Genomic DNA, 24233 nt, shown 5'->3' on the forward strand with positions numbered 1-24233 from the left:
ACTCTCACCTGTCATCCCCCCACCTTTCCTCCACAGCACAGCTCCTGCCACCTGTGCACAGGCCGCCCCCTCTCCTGGGTCCCGCCCACCAGCACTCACACACGCTGCATCTCCCGTCTTAGAATCCTTCTCTTGCCACCACTGCTCGCCCCAGCTGTGGCTCCATGTTGCTGTTCCCTTTTGCAACACAACTCCACCAAAAAGCTGTGCATACTTGCTGTTTCCATTTCCTCTCCCCACATCCCCTCCTAGATGGCCCCGGTCAAGCTTCCTCCAGCGCTTCCGCAAAACCACCTGTGTGGCGGTCAGCGGTGACCGCCACGTTGCTCCATCCAGTGGCTGGCTCTCAGCCTCGTGGCGTTTGTCCGTCAGCTGCAGTGGACACAGCGGACTGTCCCCTCCTCCTTGACGTCCTGCTCTGACTTGGCCACAGGACCCCACATCGCCTTGGCCCCTGTCCCTACTGGCCTCTCCTCCCAGCCTCCTTTGCTGCCTCTGCCTCTTCCCGTGGAGCTCCCCAGGGCTCAGGCCTGGACCCTCCTCTCCACTCTGCTCACGCTCCCTCACTTGATGATCTCATCCCCTCTCGGGACTGGGTGCTGACAGCTCCCAGATTTATGCCTGCAGCAGAGCCCTTGCTGCTGAACTCAGAATCTAGATCCCGCTGCTGGGTTGCCATCTCCCTTGGGTGTGTGATGGGAATTTCAGACTTTACTCCCAACCTCCACACCCAGCAAGCCTGTCCTGCCCCAGCTTTCCCCGTCGCTTGACGGCAGCTCCATCCTTCCGCTTGCTCAGCCCCCAATCCTTCAAGTCATCCTTACCTCTGCTCTGTCTCTCACACCCACATCCAAGCTTTCGTGAACCCTACCTTCCAAACATATTCAGAATCCACCTTTGCCCACCACCTCCGCTGCTGACCCCCATCTGAGCCACTGTCAGGTCTCTCCTGGGCTATCGGCAGTATCCTCCCAGCTTCCCACACTGGCACACACCCCCTGCCACACACACACGCGCACACACACACACACACACACACACACACACACACACACGGTCTATAGTCTACTCTAAACACAGAGTGATTGAGCCAATGTGTAAGTCACACCTCACCACCCCTCTCTCCAGACCCCTCAGCGGTACCTCATTTCTCGGTGTAAAGGCCCACACCTCTCTCATGGCCTCCAGACCCTGAGCCATCTCATCTCCTCCCGTCCTCCCTTTGCACACGTCATGCCAACATGCCAGGCCCGCAGTGACCTCAGGGCCTTTGCTTTGGCTCTCCCCTCAGGTGCCTGCATGATGAACCCCCTTACCAAATCCCAGTCTTTGCTCAAAAGTCGCCCCTGGGGGCCACCCTACTTTGCATTGCAATCCACCCACCCTGCACGCCAGCACCCTCAGCGCCCCCAAAGCTGCTCTGTTTGGTGGTAAAGAAGGGCATGGCAGTGTCCACAGGGAAAGAAGCCTGCCTGTTTTCATGCCTCTAACAGCAAGGAGACAGGTCTGGAAGCGTCCAGCAGACTGTTCCCCCCGTGTCATTGGCCAGAACTGCATGACATGCCCACCTCTGGCCCAATTAGGAGCAGAGGGCTAGAACGACCAGGCCTGGCTGAGACCTGAGCTGGTCCCGCCTCCCCAAGGCCTGGGCCCTGTAGAGGGGATCAGGGACACAGGAGGAGAGCTGGGGCTCTGCGAGGGAGAAGGGGAAGGATGCGGGGGCAGCTGAGGGGTGTCTGCTGTGAGCTCCCTGATCTCATATCTCATTTAATCCTTGCACCAGCCCGGTGGAGGAGGTGCTGTTGTTTCCTCCCAATTTATAGTGGAATTTAAATTGAGATTAAATCTAAAAGATTAAATGATTTTCCCAGGGTCGGAATCTGGAATTTAACCCCAGATCCTTCCAGGTCGTTTGAAGAGCCACTGTGCTGAACTGGGGGAGGTACCCCAGGGATGAGGGGCCTGGTGACAGTGATAACCAGACAGGGCTCCCCAGGAGTCAGGGAGAGGCAGGTGGAGAGGAGGTCGGAGTGCTCAGCTCCGCAAAACTGGTGGCCTAGCTGTGGAGCAGAGGGCGTGCTGACCCCCAGGCTGGGGCCTGAGCCTGGAACGAGGGCAGGACAGGAAGGGGGCAGCTCACTGATGGATGCCTCCAGCACAGAAGGTGGGGATTTGAGAGAGGCTGCACACACGTAGCAGTGGCGGAAAAGAAGCCGAGGCGGAGAAGATGTTTGGGGGGCCACTGGTAGCGCAGTGAGGGGAGGTCCAGGGGCCCTGGGCAGCCCTCCCTGTGAAGCCCAGTGAGCTGTCCAGCCCGCCTGGCCCTTGTGGCTCCAGCCCCTCTGGAGTCCTGGTGGCCAACTGAGGTCTGTCTTCTGGCTGAGCCCCTCACCAGAGGCTGGCTAAGGCCTCCCGCGCTTCCATAGACCAACGAAGTCCATCTACAGAGGACGAAAGCCAGGGAATGCTCAGCTGCAACAGCCCCTAGAGCCCGGCTGGCAGGAACAGGAAGGGGGCTCCCGGGCTGGGTGTGGAAGTCAGTGGAGACCAGCGACAGGACTGCGGGAGGCGTAGTGGGCAAAACAGATGGCCCTCCGCGCCGGCCCGGCACAGCACGGCTTCCCCGGAACACTGCCCCTCCCCGGCCGCCCTGGAGGCCAGGGACCCCCATTCAGGCTGCAGTGTCCAACCTGCAGGGTGGAGAGGGAGGGGCCCTGGGTTCTGGAAAAGGCAAACTGCTGAGGCCCCCCCCAGAAGCAGGGAATTCACGCCTTCTGCCTGCTCTTACTAGGCAGCCTGGGGCTTCCTGCTGTGGGAACCTCAGGTCTGGGGGAGGAATGGGGAAGACTTATGGAAAAGGGGGGTCTCTGTGCTGCACCCAAAGCCAGATTCCCAGTGGCCGAGAAGGGGTGGAAGGAGCCCCCGCGCTGAGGTGCCGATGCTCACTGCTTTCATCGGAGCAACTCAAACGAGGCTTCTCCTTTCTCTCCAGAAACGGGGGCTGATTGCAGGGCGTTGTGTAAAGCATCAAGGTCTGAGCTTGTATCTGTGGTTTAAAGTCCGGCCACACACGCTGGCAACGTGCCGGTAGGAAACGAGTGAGCGCCTCACCCCAAGCTGGCCCAGGCAGGGGGGTGGACGCCCCTGGCACAGACCTCCCAGTGGAGGCCTGTGCCGGTGAATGGAGAGCAGCGGCCTGAGTTGGTCCCTTGTGTCCCGCAGACAATGGGCTCTGTGTGGGGTGTGAGAGGGAGGGGCCGTCGCCGTTGGATTTGGGGTCTGTGTCAAGCAGCCCAACAGAGGTGGGGCTGGGGGCCCCGAGGCAGTGAAGGGAAAGGGCCGTCAGCCCGTGAAGGAACTTCTGAGAATCCAGGTCCTTCACGGTCCTTGGGGGCAGCACATAAAGCAGGGCTGGGGGACGGGAAGCCCAGGTCTGCCCCTCCCCTCCTCCTGGCCTCGTGTCCTCCTTTGTCTGAAGGGTCTGGGGGCCGGGTGTTGCCACCACACAGATGTATTAGCAAAGTTCCTGGACCCCTTGCTGTCCTCGTGAGCCACATAAAACCAGCAGGGGTTTTAGGCGAGCAGGCAGAGGCAAGACGAGAGTAACCATCCTCTTAAAGGCTCTTCAAACACTCCACCAACTCGCAGTGTGTGCATGATTCCTAGACATGCTGGACCCTCCACGTGGGTGGCAGGGTGTGGAAGTGAAACGGAGCCCACCCACCCTGAGGGCCAACTGTGCCCCGAGACCGTCCCTGGGATCGGGGCTGTGTGGCCCCCTTCGCATCTGCTCCCAAAGCCCAGGGCAGCACCTGATACCCAAGGGTGACGAGTCCCTGGCCGTGTCGTGAGGCCCGGGCCAGCTTCTGACCTCAGTTTCCACAGCGCAAAGGCTGAGCGTGTCCGCTGTGGTTTGAGAAGCATGTTTACAGACATCAGCCCCTCAAAGGAGACCGGTCTCTGCAGCCCAGGGGACCCTTGACACTGCAGCCCACGCTCAGGGGCTGTGATCCGCCCAGTGGGCTGGGAGCTGAGCTGTGAGGGGCAGGAAGCAGAGTGGCAGCTTTCTGTGCAGGTCACACCTCCTCACCTGGCCGTGACCAAGGCCAGCTCCTGGGCATCAGTCGGGAAGCCGCTCGGGTAACCTGGGCATGAGTCACCAGACTGTGAAAGTTGGAGACGTCTAAGGATGCCCTAGAGGTTACTGCATGCCCGTGGTGTCACCAGCAGGGCCTGGCAATCAGACTGCGCTCAAGGAACACTGAGCCACGTGAGCGTGGGGCTGGCCTCCGCAGGTGGCCACGTGCGGGTCCAGAGGCCGAGCCAGGGAGAAATCACAGCCTCCATCTCGCAATGGAAACATCAGGTTAAAACAAAGAACATGGCTCTCACTCCCTTCTAGCAATCCTTGAAAAATACCTTGCAAAACTAAGGTTGTTTCCACCCAACTCACTGTTCCTTTGATTCATTCATGCCCCACTCAGTTCCCCTCCTGTCAATCAGACATCTCCGGTGCACAGCGGGCTCTGAAGAAGAGATGGAAGTGGCAGGCCCCAGGTCCAAGGTAAAGATGCGCTGAGTTGGCCGTGAGTGTTGTCACAAGGCACACCTGGTTCAATCCTGGCAGGCCCCTGCCTGTGTGTCCCCACTGCAGAAGGGGGACTAGTAGCGGCCTCAGAGTTGGTGCCGCGTGAGGGAGGGAGGTACTCCTGGTACCCTCGAGAACACTGTCTCCGTCATCCCATTTGATAGACACAAATACCCCAGTGAGGAATACAGGAAAGGCGCTTGTCCCAGAGAGCAGCTGACCTCACGCAGTTCCTCTGTGACACCGGACCTCAGGCAGGTCCACACACCCCAGCAGGAACCTCCTTGGTCTGCTTAGCCCCCGTGATACCGTCCAGATGGGGACATCCAAAGCGACCCCTCTGCCCCCAACTGCTTCTTTTCCAGACACCTGTGGGGGCATCTCGGCCTCTTCTCCATTTCTTTTCTAGCACTTACCATAATCTGTAATTATTTATTTGTGGGTGCTGTTGGCTCCCTCTGCTTTTCTGCAAGTGCCCTTGGGGAGGGGCCTCGTCTGTCTTGCTTCCTCTCGGCCCCATTTCCTCGATGTTCTCAGTGGGCTGGACCTGGGCGGCATCTCCCTTCCAGGACCGATATTTAGAAACTGTCTCCAGGCAGTAAGCTGGGGCAGCCGTACTGCTCACCTTCTCTGTTTTTGTTTCGTTTTGTTTTTTGACTGCGCTGCACAACTTGTAGAATCTCAGTTCCCCCCAACCAGGGATGGAACCCAGGCCACAGCAATGAAAGCCCGAATCCTGATCACTAGGCCTCCAGGGAACTCCCACCTCCTTTGTTTCTTGTCTCTCGCTGCCTTTTGTTGCCTTGATGTCCGTTGTTTTGAGACCATTGTTTTGTATATTTGGTACATCTTTTGGATGTTGGGAGGGGATGGGTAGTGATGCCAACTCTGGGCCTTGTTACTCCACCTTGGCCGGAAGCTGCAGTCCCAAATATAAGCTTTTAACGCTGCATTTCTTGACTGAAAAGACAGCAGCTGCTGCGAAAAAGCAAAACTGAGTCCGTGTTGTTCTAAATCGCTCTCTGGTTGCCAGTCTCATTATCTTTACAGGCATCAGGGGTGTTTAATGAATACAGCAGACAAAGCCTCATTGAGTCCCAGGAGGGAGGGTGTCGTGACCCCTGAGATATCATGACAGCTCCTGCCTGTCTGTCGTGTTTGCAGAATCTTGGCAGGGAGCGAGGGGGAGTGACAGAGAAGTCAGCTCCGCGGCAGCCTCGTGTCAGGGGCTTCACGCTCTGGTGGCCTCAGCACCCTCCTCCGCCTGACCACCTGCCTCTCCCAAGGCATCACCCTCCCCTTGAACCTTGGCGCCGAGTGGCTTCCTCTCCTCGGCCACAAGTGACCTTCCCCTTGCACATCAGCACCTCCTGTGTCTCCTCTCCTCTTGGAGCCTGCCGTCTCCTTGAGCAAGGTGATCAGGTCTTGGGCAGCTGGCATTAGACCCGGGAAGGGCACAGTTTACATCTAATTCACCTCTGTACTCCCAGCTCCTAGCACGGTGCCAGGCACAGAGGGTGATTAGTAAATATGTGGTGGATGAATGAACAAATGAATGAATGAGTGAGAACCTTCATGATTCTGTCTTCTCGAATAGGAGCCATCCGTCTGCCCACAGGGTAAATGGTCTTATCACATCTGGAAAGGAGTACTGGCCACGCCCAATGAGAAGGAAGTTCAGGCAGGGGCGGACCTGGCCTGCAGCCTGAAGATCCTGGGGTCCGAATCCTGGCCCCTGGGAAAGCTGCTTGATCCCCAGCCTCAGCATTTATTCTCTTTTCTGAAATGACACCTCCTAGGCTTCCTCAGACTCCGACATCCCCTGATCTTTTCTAATGCAAAAGGCATGAGTCAAGCAAGGATAAATAAGGATGCATTCTTTGAACACAATAGCTGTTTTCTTGGCAAAATCCAAGATTTATGCCTTGGACTGTTTCACAAAACACCTCCCTTGCTTGGGGTGGTTTCCTCACATGCAAGTGGTGAGCAGTACACTGCTGAATATTAGAGGGGGACCCTCTGCAGAAGGACCCTCTAGAACAAACCTCCCTGCTTTCATTATCAACTGTGTTTGAAAAAAGTCAGCAAGAAGGAAATTCCCACCTCATTAACAGCGAATATAAAGGAAAGAACATCACGAGACGCACTCTGAAATTTAGCGTCTAATTCCAAACGAAGTTTAGAATCAACCCTTTCTTCTGTTTCAAGTTGATGGAATTTCTCAACAGGGGCCCTGGTGGCATTCTGGAGGGACAAGTCTACCTTGCGTGGGAATATCCGGGTCACTGTTGTTAATATCCACAGCTGCTAGGCGACCAAAGACAGCCCCCACACCCGGATTTCCAAATGCCCCCGGGAGGGATGCTGCCCCTGGCTGAGGCCACACACTGGTAGATGAATGCCCTGGCCATGGGAGTGTTGGGTAAATTGTGGGCCACTGGTGTGAGGGTTACCATGGGCTGCAGGCTTGGCCCTGGACACTCGCCCAGAGGTGTCATAGCCTGGGTGGTAGAATGGACAGAAAACAAAATCGCTTCCCTTGGCAGTGAAAATGCAAACCATTGGGGGCCGGGACCCCGTGTATCTGGTTGCTCTTCTGATTCTCCAGCAATGACCACTGTTGTGGGGAATATCTGTCCCCAGTCACCCTGGGGAGACTGAGCGAAGCCAGAGGCACCCCCAAGATGAACAATGAGGGGGAAGGATTTTGTGTTTGATATTTCACAGAAAAAGCACTGAAGAAGCTCATCATGGGGAAAAATGAGAATCCTTTCGGATTGCCTCTCCCTCATTCTAGAGTGTATTCCCCTTTTGAATTCTATATTCTCTATCTCTTCAGTGTTGCACTTTCTAAAGGCCGGCTTTCACCGGGCTGAGAGCAGCCGTGTGGCTCAGTGACATCCTGTTCCAGTCATTTCTTAGGATGCTTTTCTGAATCTGCTTGGTCTCTGTGTGGATCTGAGCTCCACCTCTGGGGACCTTGCACCTGTTAATGGGGCTTTAGCACCTGTTCCCTGGGAAGCACATAAAGGCTTCCTGGATCTCCTAATCCAGATGCAACAATGCCACAATTTGATAACAGTTTGGTAACCTGTAACCACTCCCTTCTCTCCATTTTTCCTTGTTCCCAACAGGAGTATACAAGAGTACAAGCACTTGGGGAAAACAGCACGACAATTCCTTACAAAGTTAATCATACACAAACCACAGGATCCAGTGATCCCATTCCTAGGTGTTTATCCGAGAGAAACAGGAACACGTGTCCATATCAAGAAAGTATGTCTATACCATGTGCGCAAACGTTTATAGGAGTTTTGTTCACAAAAGTCAAAACCCGGAAACAGCCTAGGTGTCCATCAGCAGGTGAACAGGATAAACAAATTGCGGTATATACATACAATGGAATACATCTCAGTTACTGAAATGTGCAGCGATATGGGTGAATCACAAAACCACTGCTATACAAAGGAAGCAAACAAAAATACACACGGCATGATGCCATTTATGTGAATTTCAAGAACAAGCAAATCTAATCTGTGACTTTAGAAAGCAAAACAGGGTTTTGCTGGTTGCCAACAGGGTAGGGATTGATTAGAAGGAGGCACAGGGAAGCTTTCTGGGGTGATGGAAATATTCTATGTCATGATAAGAGGTGTGGCTTACACTGGTGGACGCATTTGTCAAAGCTGATCAGATGGTACACTTAGGATGGGTGCATTTCACTATATGTAAATTACACCTTGATGATTATAACAATAACAACATCATCAATAATAGTAATTTAATAATGAAGCCACCCATGGTGTCCTTTGGGAAATCTGTCACTATTCTCTGTTACTATTCCCTGTCATTTTCCTTTGGGAAATCTGTCACTGTTGTACCCTTCGAGGTGCCTATTATTATTATTATTTTTTTTTTTTTTTGCGGTACGCGGGCCTCTCACTGTTGTGGCCTCTCCCGTTGCGGAGCACAGGCTCCGGACGCGCAGGCTCAGCGGCCATGGCTCACGGACCCAGCCGCTCTGCGGCATGTGGGATCCTCCTGGACCGGGGCACGAACCCGTGTCTCCTGCATCGGCAGGTGGACTCTCAACCACTGCGCCACCAGGGAAGCCCTCGAGGTGCCTATTATTAAGTCTGGGGCATAGTTTTGATTCTTTTGCATATATTCACGTCTTGAAGAACTGCCCCAAACTAGTAATGTCTGTATGTCTGTCTGTCCATCTGTCCTCCCTTACAAGCCCCCTGTCTCTTTCCCTCCCTCCCTCTCCCTTTTTCTCTCTCTTTCCCTCACTTCCATTCCTTTTGCAATTCCAGGCAATTCTTTCCAGTTGGGTCGAGGTCTTCCAGAGCCTCTGGGATAGGCTGTGTGATGTCTCTGCTTTTCTCAGAGCCGAGTAAACCGGCTCTGTTGCAAGCCTCATCTACACCTGTGTGTGGGTCCACCCACACAGCTCATGCCAAGGGGGAGGACAGGTTCACCCCAAGGACCCCACGGACTGAGTAACGACAAGGGTGCCCTGCAGCACCCACGTCATATGCTTTCCAAATTGTGGCCACCCTGTGCAGGCTGAGACAGCTGCGGAAACCCACCACATGGACCAACCCAAGAAGGGAGAAAATTTGCCTCTTGCAAAAAATTAGCTTACGAAACGGATGTTGACAGGCCTTCCTTTCTCTCCCCCGCCCGTCGTGCTCTGCGGGCCCTGCTCGTCACCCTCACCTTCAGAGGAAGCAGATTTAATGTCCCAACTGAGAGAATGAGATGTTCTGTTACTTTTCATGGGAAATTAAACCCGACCCTGCTGTCAGTTAGCTCATGCCAAGGGAGGATGGATGGCCCCGGGTGCGGTGCTTGACCCCAGCTCGGAGCCCGTTGCCTGGCTGGAGGCCAACCATGATGTCACCTGCCGCTGGGCAGGGGTGGGGACAGCAGGACAGGTTGGAGAGCCTTCATCTGGGTGATGGATGGCGGTGAGACCAGCCTTGGTGTCAGCCACAACGGTCCAGCTTTGATGCCAGCTGGGACCCACTCATCCAGGGGACACTCAGGCTGCTCCTGTCTCTTTCAGCTCCCAACGCTACCTCGTGTCCCACTGAGGAAAGCTGGTGGTCGGGGCCGGTGATCATCATCGCGGTCTGTTGTGCCTCCCTGGTGTTTCTCACTGTGCTTGTCATCATTTGCTACAAAGCCATAAAGAGGTGAGTGCTCACCCAGCTCTGAGCCCAGAGGGGAGCCCAGCTGGGCTCAGGGGTCCTCTGCCCACCCCCATTCTGTTTTTGGTTGTTTTTTAATAATAAAAATTGTTAAGCGTTTAAGAAGCAGAAAGAATGTACAGTGAACGCCCATCTACCTTCACCCCGCTTCAACAGTTACCAAGATCTGGCTAATATTTACTCTCTTTCCTTTTCTTTGTACCTTTTTCTTTGCTGAAGTATTTAAAGTTGATCTCAGATATTATGCCCCTGTCCTTTTAGGGGGTTCAGCGAGAAATTTGATGAGCGCCAATTATATGTCAGGCTCGATGCAGTATAAAGCTCCCCTATCCGTAAGTCGCAGGCCCTGCTGTGAAGAGCTCTCTCCAGGCCTGGGAGCATGGAAATAATCCTTGTAGGGTGGGTGATGGAGCGGCTGGAGGGGGTGCCATGCTGGTTTGGAGTGGGAACTGGGTTTCGGAGTCTGATCTAAATTCAGACTCCAGTTCAGGCTGTGTGACCAGGAGGAAATCAGCTCTCTGGCCCTCAGTTTCCCTATTGGTAAAATGGGAGTCAAGAATAACGGTCTCACCCTGGGGAACGGTGAGATGCCTTCTGTGAATGGCCTGCATAATATGTATACTCTGCAGTGCCTGGCATACAGTACGTGCTCACCAAGTACTGCACCAACTTTCACTGTTTCCATAGTCAAAGACAGAGGAAGAAGGCTGACAGAGGAGGGAGCGAGGTTCTCTTGGGAGGAGAGGTAGTGATGCCTCAGAGAAGGTTTTCCGTGAATGTGCCACCTCAGCTGGGTTTTGAAGGATGAATAGGAGTGTTCCAGCAGGATCATGAATGATCCAAACAGCAAATTATCTTTCAATAACACTCTCCGTCATTTCTGTTAACTACCATCTCACTTGAGTTGGGGTGTGCAGCTCAATATGGTTATTGTTGGGGCCTGAGGAGGTTTGAGGTGTGTCCAGAGCCCTAAGTACAGCAGAATAGGCCACGGTGTGACACCCCCTGCACTTACAATACAGTAGCTCTGGCTATGTCCTTTGATTTCCAGTTCTTAGCCTCCTCCAAAAAAATGGCCTCCCTGGCCTTGGGGAATGTTAGGGGAAGATAAAATCAAAAGACAAACAATAATGTTGCAAAAGGCCAGCAGGCCATAGGAATTGTTAATATGTTAAGAAAGTTTTAAAAAAATTCCCTAAGGCCCAAAGTTAGAGGATCTATTCTGAGCAATCATAAGACCAAAGTTATTTAACTTTACCCTTTTAGTCGGTTGTTCTGTGTGATTTCACTTTAATAATTCAAAAGCAGAAAGAGTAAAATATCAAAAGTCTTAACATGCATATGGTCAGGGCTGCATCAGGCCAACAGCCTGGGAGCGTCCTGGTGACCAGGCAGGAAAGGCAGAAGTCATGGGAACTCTGATGGGGATGAAACAGCATTTGAGCTGAGAGCCTGCTGCAGCGGGAGGACGATTTTAAGAAGCAGAGCAGGGGAGGCGTTCCAGGCACCAGGAAGCCCCTGTGACGGGGCAGATGAGGCTGGAGGGAACCCTGAGCCCGACGGCGGAGGCGTCTGTCCCACCAGGCGGAGCTGTTGGCCCGTGATTCAGTAGACACAGGGAGCTACTGAAGGTTCTGGGGGAACAGTGTGCAAGTTCTCTGGGGCACTGCCAGAGAACGGGGCAGTAGTCCCCTCAAGGACCCTCCTTCCCCCAGAGACAGGCTGCAGCATCTTTTTAATAAGCTCAGGCACTTCCAAAAGATACAGCGTCGCTTCTGCCTCTCTCTCTCTGCCCCCAACTCTCCTGAAGAAATGGGCTACCTGCTCCAAGGGCAGGAGGGCAGGGCGAACCTATCAGAAGAAGCTGACGGTCACAGCTCCGCACCGTGGCGTTCCGGCCAGCGGTGGCCTGGTTTCGGCGGAGCGGCGGCCCTCACAGAAGGTGTGTGGAGGCCCCGCCCTCACCGCCTCGGAGCAACCGGAGGGGCCTCCCGTCTCCTTCCGCTGGCTCTGGGCTCTTGGTTCCCGGGTCTGTCAGCCGCCTGGAAAGACAGAGAACTCACCCCAGACGGCTTAGTGGATCCCTTCCATGGTGTGGCTGGGACTCCTTCCCGGAGGGTGGGCGGGGCTTCCTCCCAGGGGTGTGGGCGGGTCCACCGAGCGGTGGAATTCGTGAAGCATTTCAGGACTAAAAGCGGTGGGAGCTCTTAGCACCCCTAAGACAACGGAATAATACAAGGGGGAACCTAGAGAGCCCGGAGACTCGAAAGAAGGGCTAATCAGCAGGACCTGTGGTTGGAACTGCGGGAGATGCAGCCCCAAAACAGCAGGTGGGGGGGAGAAAACTCCCCACCCTTTCTTTCTCCAGGCTCCCAGGTCTCCTGGAGGTGCCTCCCATTGGCCAAACCCAAGAAACAGAGGAGCCCAGGAGATACTGCATAGGTGTCAGCCTCCCGGGCCCACGTAGTAAATGGAGCACAGTCCCTTTTCTGCCCCAGCGCCCATATCAGCAACCTCCTCTGGGTGAAGACCCAGCCCTCTGCCGTCCAGACCCTCACAGTCCAGAGAGGGCATCCCTGGCGCAGGAGGACAGATAATCAGTGACAGGAGGGGCTGCTACTCACGGTCAGTGGGGGCAGAAATAGAGGCCAGTTCTCCCAGAAGCCTCCTGGAAGGAAGCTTGACCTGGGGAAGGTGGGTTGGGGGAGGAGCAGCAGAAGTTACGACCGGTGTAGGAGAGCAAATGCCCCCTCCCGGCTCCCCCAGTTGACCCTGTAAGAGATAGCCTGTCGCAGGCAGCTGTCTGTGCATTTCTCTCCCGAGTAAATGGAAGATTTCTTGCTCACAGTCAATTCTTTTTGGTTAATAATTCATCTGAAACATGCCTTTTCTCTCAGGAAACAAAAGCATTGCATGTCGCTATAAAACCATTGAAAGGAAAATTCAGTGATAGACCCTGCTTTCTTAAAAAAAACACTGTCACAGCCTGGAGTCCTAGGGGAGGATTTCCAAGAGATCTTTGTGAATGGCCACAACACAGCCTTTTGGAGGCAGATTGCTGGGAGGACGGTTCTAGGATCAGCTGGGACGGGAAGGAGATGATTCTGGAGATGCCAGCTCGGCTTGGCATGTGGGTTGTGGCCGCAGGGATGAGAGAGACGGGGTGGGGGGGCAGATGCAGAAGGAGCACCCCCATGGTGCCCTCACTGGGCATTGACCTTGATGGGAGGTGGGGTCTCCTTAGCACTTTCCACACACAGACTCAGTGACTCAAACTTCATCCTGTGACTCAACAAATGTTCCCAAGGTCCCAGCTCTGTGCTGGGAGGTAAGGTGCTCAAGGCATCCAGGTTGGGAGATCCCAGAGGAAGGGGCGCCTCACCTAGACCTGGGGGCTTGAGAAGTTTTTTGGAAGGAGATGGGCATCCCATGTGTTAGTCAGTGGGACTAACATGTACAGTGGCCCCCAAGTCCCCTGTCAATCACCCAAATTCTGGAGGGTTCCCAGCCGTGGGGAGCCCACGCGGTCTGCATTTCAGTGGCTCGTTGCTCTGAGCTTGCTGTGACCACGGGATGGTCAGGCCCCAGAGCCCTTGGGCGTTCTGGACCTCGTGCTCCATCCAGGCCATTTCCCCACCCCAGGCCTGGCATGTACCTGTCATCAGACAACAGGACAGCCTGGAGCTGTTAAAAGAACCCAGAACTGGGAGTCAAGACCCCTGCGTTCTGTTCCCAGCCCCAGCCCAGCTCAGTGGGTATCACTGCCCTCATCTTCAAAGTGAGGGTCCCTCAAGTCTCTCTCCGGCTCCCTGAGCCTTTGTTTCTCTGTCCTGGCATGGCAGGCGGACCACTGCCGCTAGGTCCTTCCACCGCCCAGACGTGTAAATGCTGGGCCAGGGGCCAGGGCTGTGCTTGGCCTGGGCGCTTTGGTGGTGGGTGCTTCAGGCACAGCCCCTGTCTTCACTGCACACATCCCTAGGGGGAGAAGTGGGTGTTAATCAGATTGCCCCCCAAAGGACCGGGAATTACAATGGGAGAGGACTGCCTGCAGGGGAGACCAAGGCTCTGTGAGCAGGGAAGACAGAAGAACCTCTTGGTCCAGGGCGGGACAAGGACCTCAGACAAGCCGGAGTCAGCGAGAGGCATGGAGATCAAGCTCCAAGGTGTGGGGTGCCCAGTGCCTGGGTAGGAGGTCCAGGTGACACCCCACAGGCCTGTGGGCCCTCAAGAGTGAGGTCGTTCTCCTAGGTGGGTTTGCAGCTTCTCTGCCGGCCACACCCTTCATGCAGAGGCTTGCGTTGCAGAGATGGCCTCACCCCTCCCAGCCCCCTCCCTTGAGCTACCCCCACTCCCAAGGCACAGGAAGAACACCCTGCTTCCTTTGCTGGTGCATGGCACGGGTCTTTCACCCTCTGCCACCGATTTGCCATTAAGCCACTTGACAACCATTTCCTTCTAATTTACAGGGTATTGGCTGAAAGACCAATAAAAGGCTGCAGAACAGTTTGGCCGATCCTGCAGGCTGCTAATTGCAGACAATAAGCAAGCATGCTGCTCCTGGGGAGTACGCTGCGGGGTGCACACGTGTGCCTGAGAGCGCCTGGGCACCCGCATCATTGCTGGGCTCCCGTGCACATCAGCTTTTCGTGGTTGAGTTGCTTCCAGAACAGACACTTTTGAACACCCAAGGGCCTTAGAACCCACTGACAGGCATAGGCTGCTCAATGAGCCAGTGCTGGGCCACACATATTTATCGAGCACCTACTGTGTGCTGGGACCTAGACTAGATGTCAGGGATGTAGCGATAAACAAGACTGGGTCCCTGCCCGCCCCCTCCTTCTGGGGGAAGCAGATCAAACATACACACACTGGCAAATTAATAAATGAAGTGCTTTAAAAGACTGAGTGCTATGAAGAGGAAAAAAGAGAGCCTCGGGGTAATGAGGGAGAGGAAGAGAAGGGGATGGGAGAGGTGCTTCCCCTACCTCAAGTGTCAGGAGTGCCGTGCGTGCCTCTTGAGGCGGCTTTATGGTTAGAAAGTATGGTTAGGGCTTTGAACGTTCATTATCACTTTTTAATTTAATTTTTATTTTTATTAAAGTAACACATGCGCATAGTTAAAAATGTCAAATGAGTCACAGCCTACTAAGAAAACCAGCAGCCCCCTGATTGTCCCTCTTTCACCCCAAATCTCATTCATAAGAGGCAAGCACTTTTTTTTTTTTATTTTGGCTGTGTTGGGTCTTCGTTTCTGTGCGAGGGCTTTCTCTAGTTGCGGCAAGCGGGGGCCTCTCTTCATTGCGTTGCGCGGGCCTTTCACTGTCGTGGCCTCTCTTGTTGAGGGGCACAGGCTCCACACGCGCAGGCTCAGTAGTTGTGGCTCACGGGCCTAGTTGCTCCGCGGCATGTGGGATCTTCCCAGACCAGGGCTCGAACCCGTGTCCCCTGCATTGGCAGGCAGATTCTCAACCACTGCGCCACCAGGGAAGCCCGAGGCAACCACTTTTGGGTGTTCGTTGTTCCTTCTGGTATTTCCCTGCATATTCTAAGTGATGTGGATACTCTATTTACCTTTTCTTTCAATCTGAAACATTATCAATTGACTTTTCACTATAGCAGACACAAGGTTCAGGACCCTAACACTACCCACAGACGTACAAAGCACTTCCCCGCTTCCCATCCACTTCCTATAGGTGTCTCCTGTGAGAGGTTCAGTGACTAGCCAGTGTCTCCCTTAGTAAGTGATAATGTAAATATTGATCCCAGCTGAGTGCACTATGATTTGTTTCCTTCCCTGGAGTGAGCAATGCCTCTTCCCAATATGGTCAAATACATCAGGTGATCAATCTGTCAGTTCCATGTTTGTCTTGGAAAATCCGTCCTCCTCTCCAGGTGGATGGTAGCTCTCTGGGCTTGATGCACAGCTGTTGCATTCTCCAGCAGCCTTCCAAGCTCCCCTCTGGGAACTTGCTGCCCTCAGCTCTCTCCCTCTCCTTCTCCCACTCCAGTTCTTTATTTCTTTAGCTTGACTCCATCGTGGAATTTGTCCAAGATCTTTCCTGAATCATAGACTCGATAGCAAGTCAGTTTAGTGAAGTTAGTTTTCTTTTTAGAATTGACGTGCTTTCTGGAGCTTTGGGATGGCCCAGAAGAGGGTTAGGTCTTACTGAGTGTGTGGCAGGTCAAGAAGACCTGGTTCCCAGGCAGCTGGAATGCCATGGAGGAGGGCAAAGGAGATTCCTGTGATGTCTGAGCCACAATAAACCTCCGTGGTCGTAGGAGGAAGCTGAGACCTGGATGGGGACGAGACGTGGCTCAGGTCACAGAGGGGTCCAGCCCTCGTCTCACATTCTTTGAGGATGCAGGGAGCTGCCCTCCTGGCTTCCAGCTGAGTCCTTACTGCTCACTCAGGACCCAGCTCAAACACACCTCCTCGGACATGGCGCCCTGGGCTGGGGTAGATCTTTCTTCCCCGCCAAGTGCTAGAGTTGTAGCTCTCCCTGGATTTACATTTCTGCTTTCTGCTCTAGGTCGGTTAATGTTGGTGTTTGCATGTGCATGTGCTCGTGCACGAGTGCGTGAGTGACTGTGCACACGCACGCACACGCACACAACAGGCACATTAGACGGGGGAGTGGTCGTCCTGTCTCACTCATCTCCTCTCTCTCCTCCACAGCGCCTGGCACACGCCTGGCACGTGGTACTCTTCCATGACTTCCTGTGGTGCGAATGGAGGCTTGTTTGTACAGACTTGCCAGAGTCTGCCTTTAAAAATGACAAACTCTATGTACAATTTCAGTAAACTTAGTCGTTTTGTTCCTCTCCCTCTGGGTGAGTGAAGTAGGATCTGCTCTTAGAGTGAATAATGTGTGCACGGTTTTAATGCCTGGCCTCACCCTTTCATCAGCTTCCTGACCGTCTGCCATGTCTGCCCCCTCCCGCCAAGCCCCTTCCCGGTACCCAAGATCCAGTGCTCGCACACTGACTCAGCAGCCCCCTGTCACGCCCGGAGAGGCCTGGCCTCCCTGCCACGTGCACGTGACACACTCTCAGGCTGAGACTGCCTCAGAGGAGGCAGGCCCTGCCATCTGCCGCCTCCCCTTCCGCCCCAGAGGACACGCCCAGCAGCCCAGCCCTCTCTTCCCTGGCCTCTGCTGAGCTGCCTAGTCAGGGTCAGAGCAGGGGCCAGAGGAAGACCAGGTGGGCTGGGTCCAGGATTCGGAACAGGAGTGGAACCTCTTCATCCAGCCTCAATTTGCCGTGAACTTCCAGGAGCAAGAAATTCACCTCGAATCCATCTTGCATCCCTGGGGTCTTGAGCCTGAGGTTATCTTTTGCACCAACACCTCTTGGGACAGGTGGGGGCCTAATGCAGTGATTGGGTGCTTGAGACCCAGCCTTTCCCATCTGCCACTTCTATAGCAGTGCTGCTCCCCCCAGGCCCCCAAATCCAACCTCTCTGGCTGGAATTTGAGACTCTCATGTCCGGCTGTACCGTGAATTAAGTTAAAAGTAGTACCCTCCAGGGAGGGACCCTTTGGGCATCGGTGTTGAGCACAGATGCATGGCTGTGCTCAGAAACCGTCTGACTTCCTTTGGGACCTGGGCTGGATTCAGAGAGCTGATTCCAGTGCTTTGCGGCAGGACCAAGACTCAACCGTCTAACTCCTGGGCCAGCACTCCTTCCCCTGAGCCACGCTGCCATCCTCTCGGCTGTCCCAGTGGTGGGACCAACACACAGATTTCTTCTGAGTCCCAGATGCCACAGGATCTCTCATTATTTTTACCATCACCACACTTCTCCCTCCGAGAAGAGACTGGGCCCAGAAGGGGCTGGGGTGCAGGGTGTCCTGACCTGCCCTGGGCTGGGATACTTACTTGGGCTTATTTGTGCTTCTCCCCTGCCCCATAGGGGTCCACATGCTGTGGCGGGTGATGGAGTCCCATCCTGGCGGTAGGAGGCGGGCGGTAGGGACCAGCTGCTCTGTCTGCCCGGGATCCTCGGGTCAGGAGCCCTGTGGGGTGCACCAGCGGATGGGAGACTCAGACGGGTCCCTGCTTCTTAGGCCTTCTCTTGTCACCAAGAAGCTCCATCCTCCCTGAACTCGTCTCTCCAGACATTGGGGCAAGGCCATGGGGCAGGGTGAGGGGTAGACAGGAATCCCCGATACGAGGAGTCCTCTGATGGCTCCCACTGCACTCAGAATAAGATCCAGATGCCTGGTCCTGCCAGCCAGGTCCCGAGGAGGACATGAGTCCCAGAGCCTCCCCAGTGCCATCCTTCGACTTGCTCAGCAGATGTGGCCGAACAAGGAAGCCCTGGTGGTTGGTGGGGGGACGGTGAGCACAGGGGACGCGACTGGAGTGTGAGGTTCCCCAGCCACATGCCTGGCTCGCCTTCCCCTGGTGGTGGCAGAGGGTGCGGGGCGGGAATGGGGCTGCTGCTCCTCACGGTCAGGGACGCCCTCTGTGGCCCAGAAAGGCTTTTCTTTGGCTTCTTGACGAGGTTTGGAGAAATCTGCAGTCTACAGAGGCGTCTCATGGCAGAGCCCTGTGTGTGTGTGTGTGTGTGCATGTATGTGTATATGTGTGTGTGTGTGCATGTATGTGTATGTGTGGGGGGCATGTATGAGTGTGTATGTGTGCATGTATGTGTGGGTTTGTGTAGTGTGTGTATATGGGTGTGTGTGATGTGTGTAGTGTGGTGTGTGTGTCTGAGCATGTATGTGTGTGATATACGTGTGCGTGTGTGTGTAGTATGTGTATGTATGGCTGTGTGTGGGCATGTATGAGTGTATATGTGTGCATGTGTGTGTGGGTTTGTGTAGTGTGTGTGATGTGTGTGTGATGTGTGTAGTGTGGTGTGTGTGTATGAGCATGTATGTGTGTGATATACATGTGCATGTGTGTGTGTGTGTGGGTTTGTGTATTGTGTGTGCATGTGTGTGATGTGTGTAGTGTGGTGTGTGTGTGTCTGAGCATGTGTGTGTGTGATATACGTGTGCATGTATGTGTGTGTATGTGTGGGTGTGGCGGGCATGTATGAGTGTATATGTGTGTATGTATGTGGGGGTTTGTGTATTGTGTGTGTGATGTGTGTAGTGTGGTGTGTGTGTGAGCATGTGTGTGTGATATACATGTGCATGTATGTGTGTGTAGTGTGTATGTGTGGGTGTGGCGGGCATGTATGAGTGTATATGTGTGCATGTATGTGTGGGTTTATGTATTGTGTGTGTGATGTGTGTAGTGTGTGTGTGAGCATGTGTGTGTGATATACGTGTGCATGTGTGTGTGTAGTATGTGTATGTATGGGAGTGGCGGGCATGTATGAGTGTATATGTGTGTATGTGTGGGTTTGTGTATTGTGTGTGCATATGGGTGTGTGTGTGATGTACGTGCAGTGTGGTATGTGTGTGTGCATGTGTGCGTAGGTATGTGTGTGTGTGTCAGGGGTGGGCTGTGGGGAGGATGAATGCCTTTGGAAGAGGGGATCTGAGACCTTTAACCTCACTTCGCTGAGAATGACCCTCCGTGGGGTGCGTGAGACAAGAAACCAGCCGACAGCCTCCCCCTCAAGCCCTCAGAGCTGTTCTTCGCTTCCAGTTACCCCACAGAGCAGGGGCTGCGGGTGGGGCCTGTGGCAGCCATGCCAGCGTTGACCGAGAGGGCTCCGCCTGCCCAGGCTGGACCAGCCGCTGCTCTGCAGGCAGTGAGGCATCGGCGCCGCCCTCCAAGCAGAGAACGGGGGCCCCTGTGCACCAGGCCGGGGTGGGGTGGGCGTGGGGTCTCAAGGTGGGAGACCTCACCCTCCGACAGCTGGGAGTCGGGCACAGAGCCAAGGAAGCGCTCACTTCCCTTTCTCTTGGTTTTAGGAACCAGGCCATGTAGGCAGCCGTTTGCGCCCATCTCTTCCCACACAGACCGGGTGGAAAGGCCTTTCTTTGGTTTAGCGGGACCTCCCCGGCTGGCTCACGGAGGGGCCCGGCTGGGTCCGCACAAGCCTCCCTAGCACTTCAGGAGCCCTGCAGGGGGCACACTAGGTGGGAAGTCTGTGCGGACCGGAGACCACTGGCTGCTCCCCGCTGACCCCTTTCCAACCGCAGTACTGAGAGCTAACACACACTTATGGGGCGCTTACTGTATGCCAGGTGCTCATCCAGGGGCTTGACACGCATTAACGTATTTAATCCTCCCCACGGGCCTATGAAATGGACACCATTATTGTGCCCATTTTATAGACCAGGAAACTGAGGCCGAGAGAGGTTAAGTGGCTTGCCCAAGGTCACACAGCTAGAAAGTGGTGGAGCTGGGTTTACTGAGCCTGATTCTTCCTCCCAGCACTTCTGCAGCGTCACCCTGAAGAGCCGTGCTTAGAGAGAGGACGGAGATGGGGTTCAAGGCAGAGGCTTGTCCTGCCGTAGGTAAAACTCCAGCTTCCACCGGCCTCCAGTGAACCCCGGAAGGGCTTTAGGACTGGGCTGTCCAGGGAGCAGAGTGGACGGGGGCTCAGCTCCAGTGGGGAGGGGGGCAGACCAAGTTCACTTCTCAGAAAAGCCCTTGGGGCAGCTACTTCTCCCCTCAGCGCACCCAGGCTCTGGGACTGCTCCTGAGGCAGTGTTGCGCCAGCCAAGTGTTGCCTTCTTTGCCGGGTGGAGCCCCTGCCGAGACCCCCTTTCCTGTCTGGGAAGCTGGCTGAGTCACTGAGGAGGCCCTGGAGCTCTCTCCTGGCCCTGCCCCCAGTGTCCCTCCAGCCACTCCCTCTGAGCCACCGTTGCCCCCAAGGCCCCGGGAATGCAAAGGGGTCTCCCAGACAGCAGCCTGCGTTAGCAATGTCTCCTCTCCTCCTGACAGAAGGAATCCTGCTCAGTTCCTACCTACTCCCTGAAAAGGGCAGGAAGGGCTTCCCTGGTGGCGTAGTGGTTGAGAGTCCGCCTGCCGATGCAGGGGACACGGGTTCGTGCCCCGGTCCGGGAGGATCCCACATGCCGTGGAGCAGCTGGGCCCGTGAGCCATGGCCACTGAGCCTGCGCGTCCAGAGCCTGTGCTCCGCAACGGGAGAGGCCACGGCAGTGAGAGGCCCGCGTACCGCAAAAAAAAAAAAAGGGCAGGAGCTCTGTGCCCTCCAGGCTTTGTCCATTTCCCTGTGAGTTCCAGGACCCCTTCATCTCTTCATTATCCACCCCGCTTTTTTTCTTTTTTTTGGCTGTGCCACGAAGCATATGGGATCTTAATTCCCTGTCCAGGGATCAAACCCGTGCCCCCTGCAGTGGAAGCGCAGAGTCTTAGCCACTGGACCACCAGGGAAGTGCCTCATTATCCACCCTTGAAGGCCCTTAAGCCTCATCTCCCCTGCCCTGGACCCATTGCCGCTGAGTTTTCAGACCTAGCCCAAGAGTGAATATTTATTAGGGAGAAAAACAGAAAAATCTTTGGGCCCAGAGATTTTTGCCTCTATTTTCTGGAACCCTGATTCTGATGAAATCCCTCTATATTAATGATAAATTTAGGAATCTCACATAAGTCCATCGGTGGCCTCATGTTAGGGGCAACAAAGGATCCTACTGTAAGAATATGCATCCCCACACCCGATTTTCCAGGCTGGGTAAAACTCCCTGAGTCAGAAATCAAGCCCACCCAGCGAGGTCAGAGCTGCTTGAGGCTCCTGGAAAGGGGTGGGTGGGACAGGAGGAAAGGTAAGGGAGACGGAGGGAGAAAGGCGCAGGGGAGAGGTCAGCTCAGAGTCCGTCATTTCCAGGAGCCCATCACAAACACGGCAGCTTGTCTGAGCCCTTTCTGAATTCCAGAAAGTGCCTGTGAGCACGTACATAAATGGGGTGTTCAGACCCTAGAACATAGCATGCGCTGGGTTAAAGCAAAATGCGACAGGCTTCTGGGAGGACTCTTGAGAACCCTGGGGAATCTCCAAGAGGAGGACGGAGGAGGGCCTTCCTAAGGTGATTGGACCACAGAGCCCTTTTGGCAGGGGCCGGGGGGGGGGGGGAAATGCCTGCTTTATCATCAGTAGCAGCAGGATGCTGATTCAGCAGAAAGATGTCTGGACCAGGACATGGTAGTGGGTGGTGTTCCAGGTCCCACCACCAACTAGCTGGGAGGTCCTTGGGCAAGTCACAGCTCTCCCTAAGCCTCAGCTGCCCCATGAAATGAATCCCATAACTTCAGGCCTATCTTCTTCAGGGGACCGTTGTGAGAGGGGACAACCACAGGGGACATATGATAACCATGTCACCTCTGAACAGGCCTGGTAGTCCCACCCCATGAAACTACTGATAAGCTGCTCACAGACCCTCCCTCCCCTAAACTAATCACCAAGGCCCTTATCCCACAGGCATCAAACAGTCTCCACCTACCAGGCCTTCTCCTGATGGGTTTGGGGAGGCTCTGAGGACATTTGAGAAGGCAGATGCAATCAGTCCCTAGGCTTTCAACCATGACCGCAAGAGTTCAACTTAGACAACGCACAAAGCCAGTTCAGGCGCAGCCCCAGCGTTATTGGGGATACAGGAGGTGTCTGAGCTGCTGCCTCATGGGCCTCAGATCCACCCAAGAGACAGCAGGATTGTAGCATGGGGTCGGGCTACGCAGCATGTATGGCATGGACCTGTTGGGAGGCTGTGGCCACTCGGGCCTGGGGCTGGGGGCCGAAGCCCTCCTGAGCCATGCAAGAGAGGAGGTGGGATTTGAGCCAGGCCAGAAAGCCGTGCTGTGAATTCAGAGTCTCAGCGGAGTGGGCACGAGCCTTCTCAAAGCCATCCTCCCAGCCTTCCCGATGCCCTGCGTTTGTAAGACGAATGGCTCCTGGGGTTAAAGGGCCTCTGGAGTGAGTTTCAAATGGCTCGATGTGAAGTGTTTGAGAACCACTGGGGTGCACTAGTTTAGTCTGGACATTCACCATCACCGCAACCACCACCGTTACCATCTCTACCATCATCATTATTACCACTATCTTCAACTGCACCACCATTACTATTACCACTGTCATCATCGCCATCATCACCACCACCATGACCACCACTCTCATCACCACCATCAACTCCACCAGGACCTCCACCCCCATTACTATTACCGCCACTTCCACCCACCATCACTACCACCTTTACCGTCAGTGCCACCACCCCTGTCATCACCATCACCGCCTCCACCACCATTACCACCATCCACCTCATCACATTTTCCACCTGCCTTTGATCACACAGAGATAAGATTATAAAGTCCAACTACCGGCACCTCTCCTCTCTTAACCGTCTGCACCCCAAATATTCATCGTCATGTCTGTCGGCTCATAATCAAAGAGACCAACCAAAGCCTGATACCATACTAGGCTGAGCGTACATTCTGGTTTGTCCAGAACAGTTCCAAATCCTGCCTGTTGTCCCTGCTTCATTATTCACGGCTCCCCTCTTCCACTGTCAGCTACGTTTGCATGACATTATATTGTCACCCTAGTTTAAGACCACATCCCGCTTCTGATTGAGTCCCACGAAGATTAGCACCCCAAGGATGCTGACCTGGAACAGAGCCTGGCAGGAAAACTAGGAGGGTGAGATACCCCTCGCCAGGCATCGATAACTAATGGATACCCCTGCCTCCCCCTCCCTTGCCTTCCCGCTGCTGCACCGGCCCCCAGGAAACCCCTGAGAAAAGAGGAAAACGGCACCGGTGTTGCTGAGTATCCCATGACCTCCTCGCACAGCAACAAAGGGGTGGACGTGAACAGCGCCGTGGTGTGAGTCTGCAGGCCCTGGGCTGCTGGCCAGAGGGGCACCTCGGCGGCACTAGTGGACACAGGAAAGCAGGTGGACACGAGCTGACACTGGGCTTGTCGGGACTTCATTGCCTTGCAGGCCTCGAGCCTCCAGAAGGAGAAACCATGCTCTGCCCAGCCTTGCCCCCTGGTCAGGCCGTGGGCAGGGGCAGCGGACACCATGCTGAGCCAGGCTCACCTGCGTGCAGCACCGGGGCAGCGCTGCCACCCGCCACCCCGTCTCTTCCTTGTCTTGCGTTTGATCCATTGACTGTCTCCGGGCTGCTGTCTAAAGCACACGCTCTGAGAAGGCAGGGAGTCTGTCTGCTGGGGCGGGGAGGCATCCCCCTTTAGCCAAAAGGAAACCTCTCCTCCTCCCCAGGAAGCCCGCCTGCTTCTTCCTTGACCAAGCTGTCCCCAGCAGAAGCCATGGGCGCATCCGTGAGACGTCCCCGTTCAAAGGTGCTTCCCACACATCTGTCCGCCGCCCCGTCTGCAGCTGTCTCAGTCTTCAGGGCCTGCCTTCTCCCTCCCGTCCCCACCGACGCCTGGGGCCCCTGTCTGCTGACCCCCTGCCACGGAGGGCCGTGAGCCCAGCCTACAGAGTCCCCTCCAGACCCAGCAGAGGGGCCCATTCACACCCCGGGGTGGAGTCTGGCCGTCCAGG

General features: G+C 55.0%; 1 protein-coding gene across 1 annotated transcript in view; it reads left to right on the forward strand.

Moving 5' to 3' along the window:
- PRIMA1 (proline rich membrane anchor 1) overlaps nucleotides 1-23582 on the forward strand; it is a 60242-nt gene extending 36660 nt beyond the window's left edge. The window contains exons 4-5 of the mRNA XM_082648636.1: nucleotides 9660-9789; nucleotides 23450-23582. Coding sequence (XP_082504762.1) covers nucleotides 9660-9789; nucleotides 23450-23552 — 233 coding nt within the window. The 3' untranslated portion in view covers nucleotides 23553-23582. The remainder of the gene's footprint in view (nucleotides 1-9659; nucleotides 9790-23449) is intronic.
- The last annotated feature ends 651 nt before the right edge of the window (nucleotides 23583-24233 follow it).

This window comes from Grampus griseus (genome assembly GCF_964374135.1).
Source record: "Grampus griseus genome assembly, chromosome: 2".
Classification (NCBI taxonomy): Eukaryota; Metazoa; Chordata; class Mammalia; order Artiodactyla; family Delphinidae; genus Grampus; species Grampus griseus.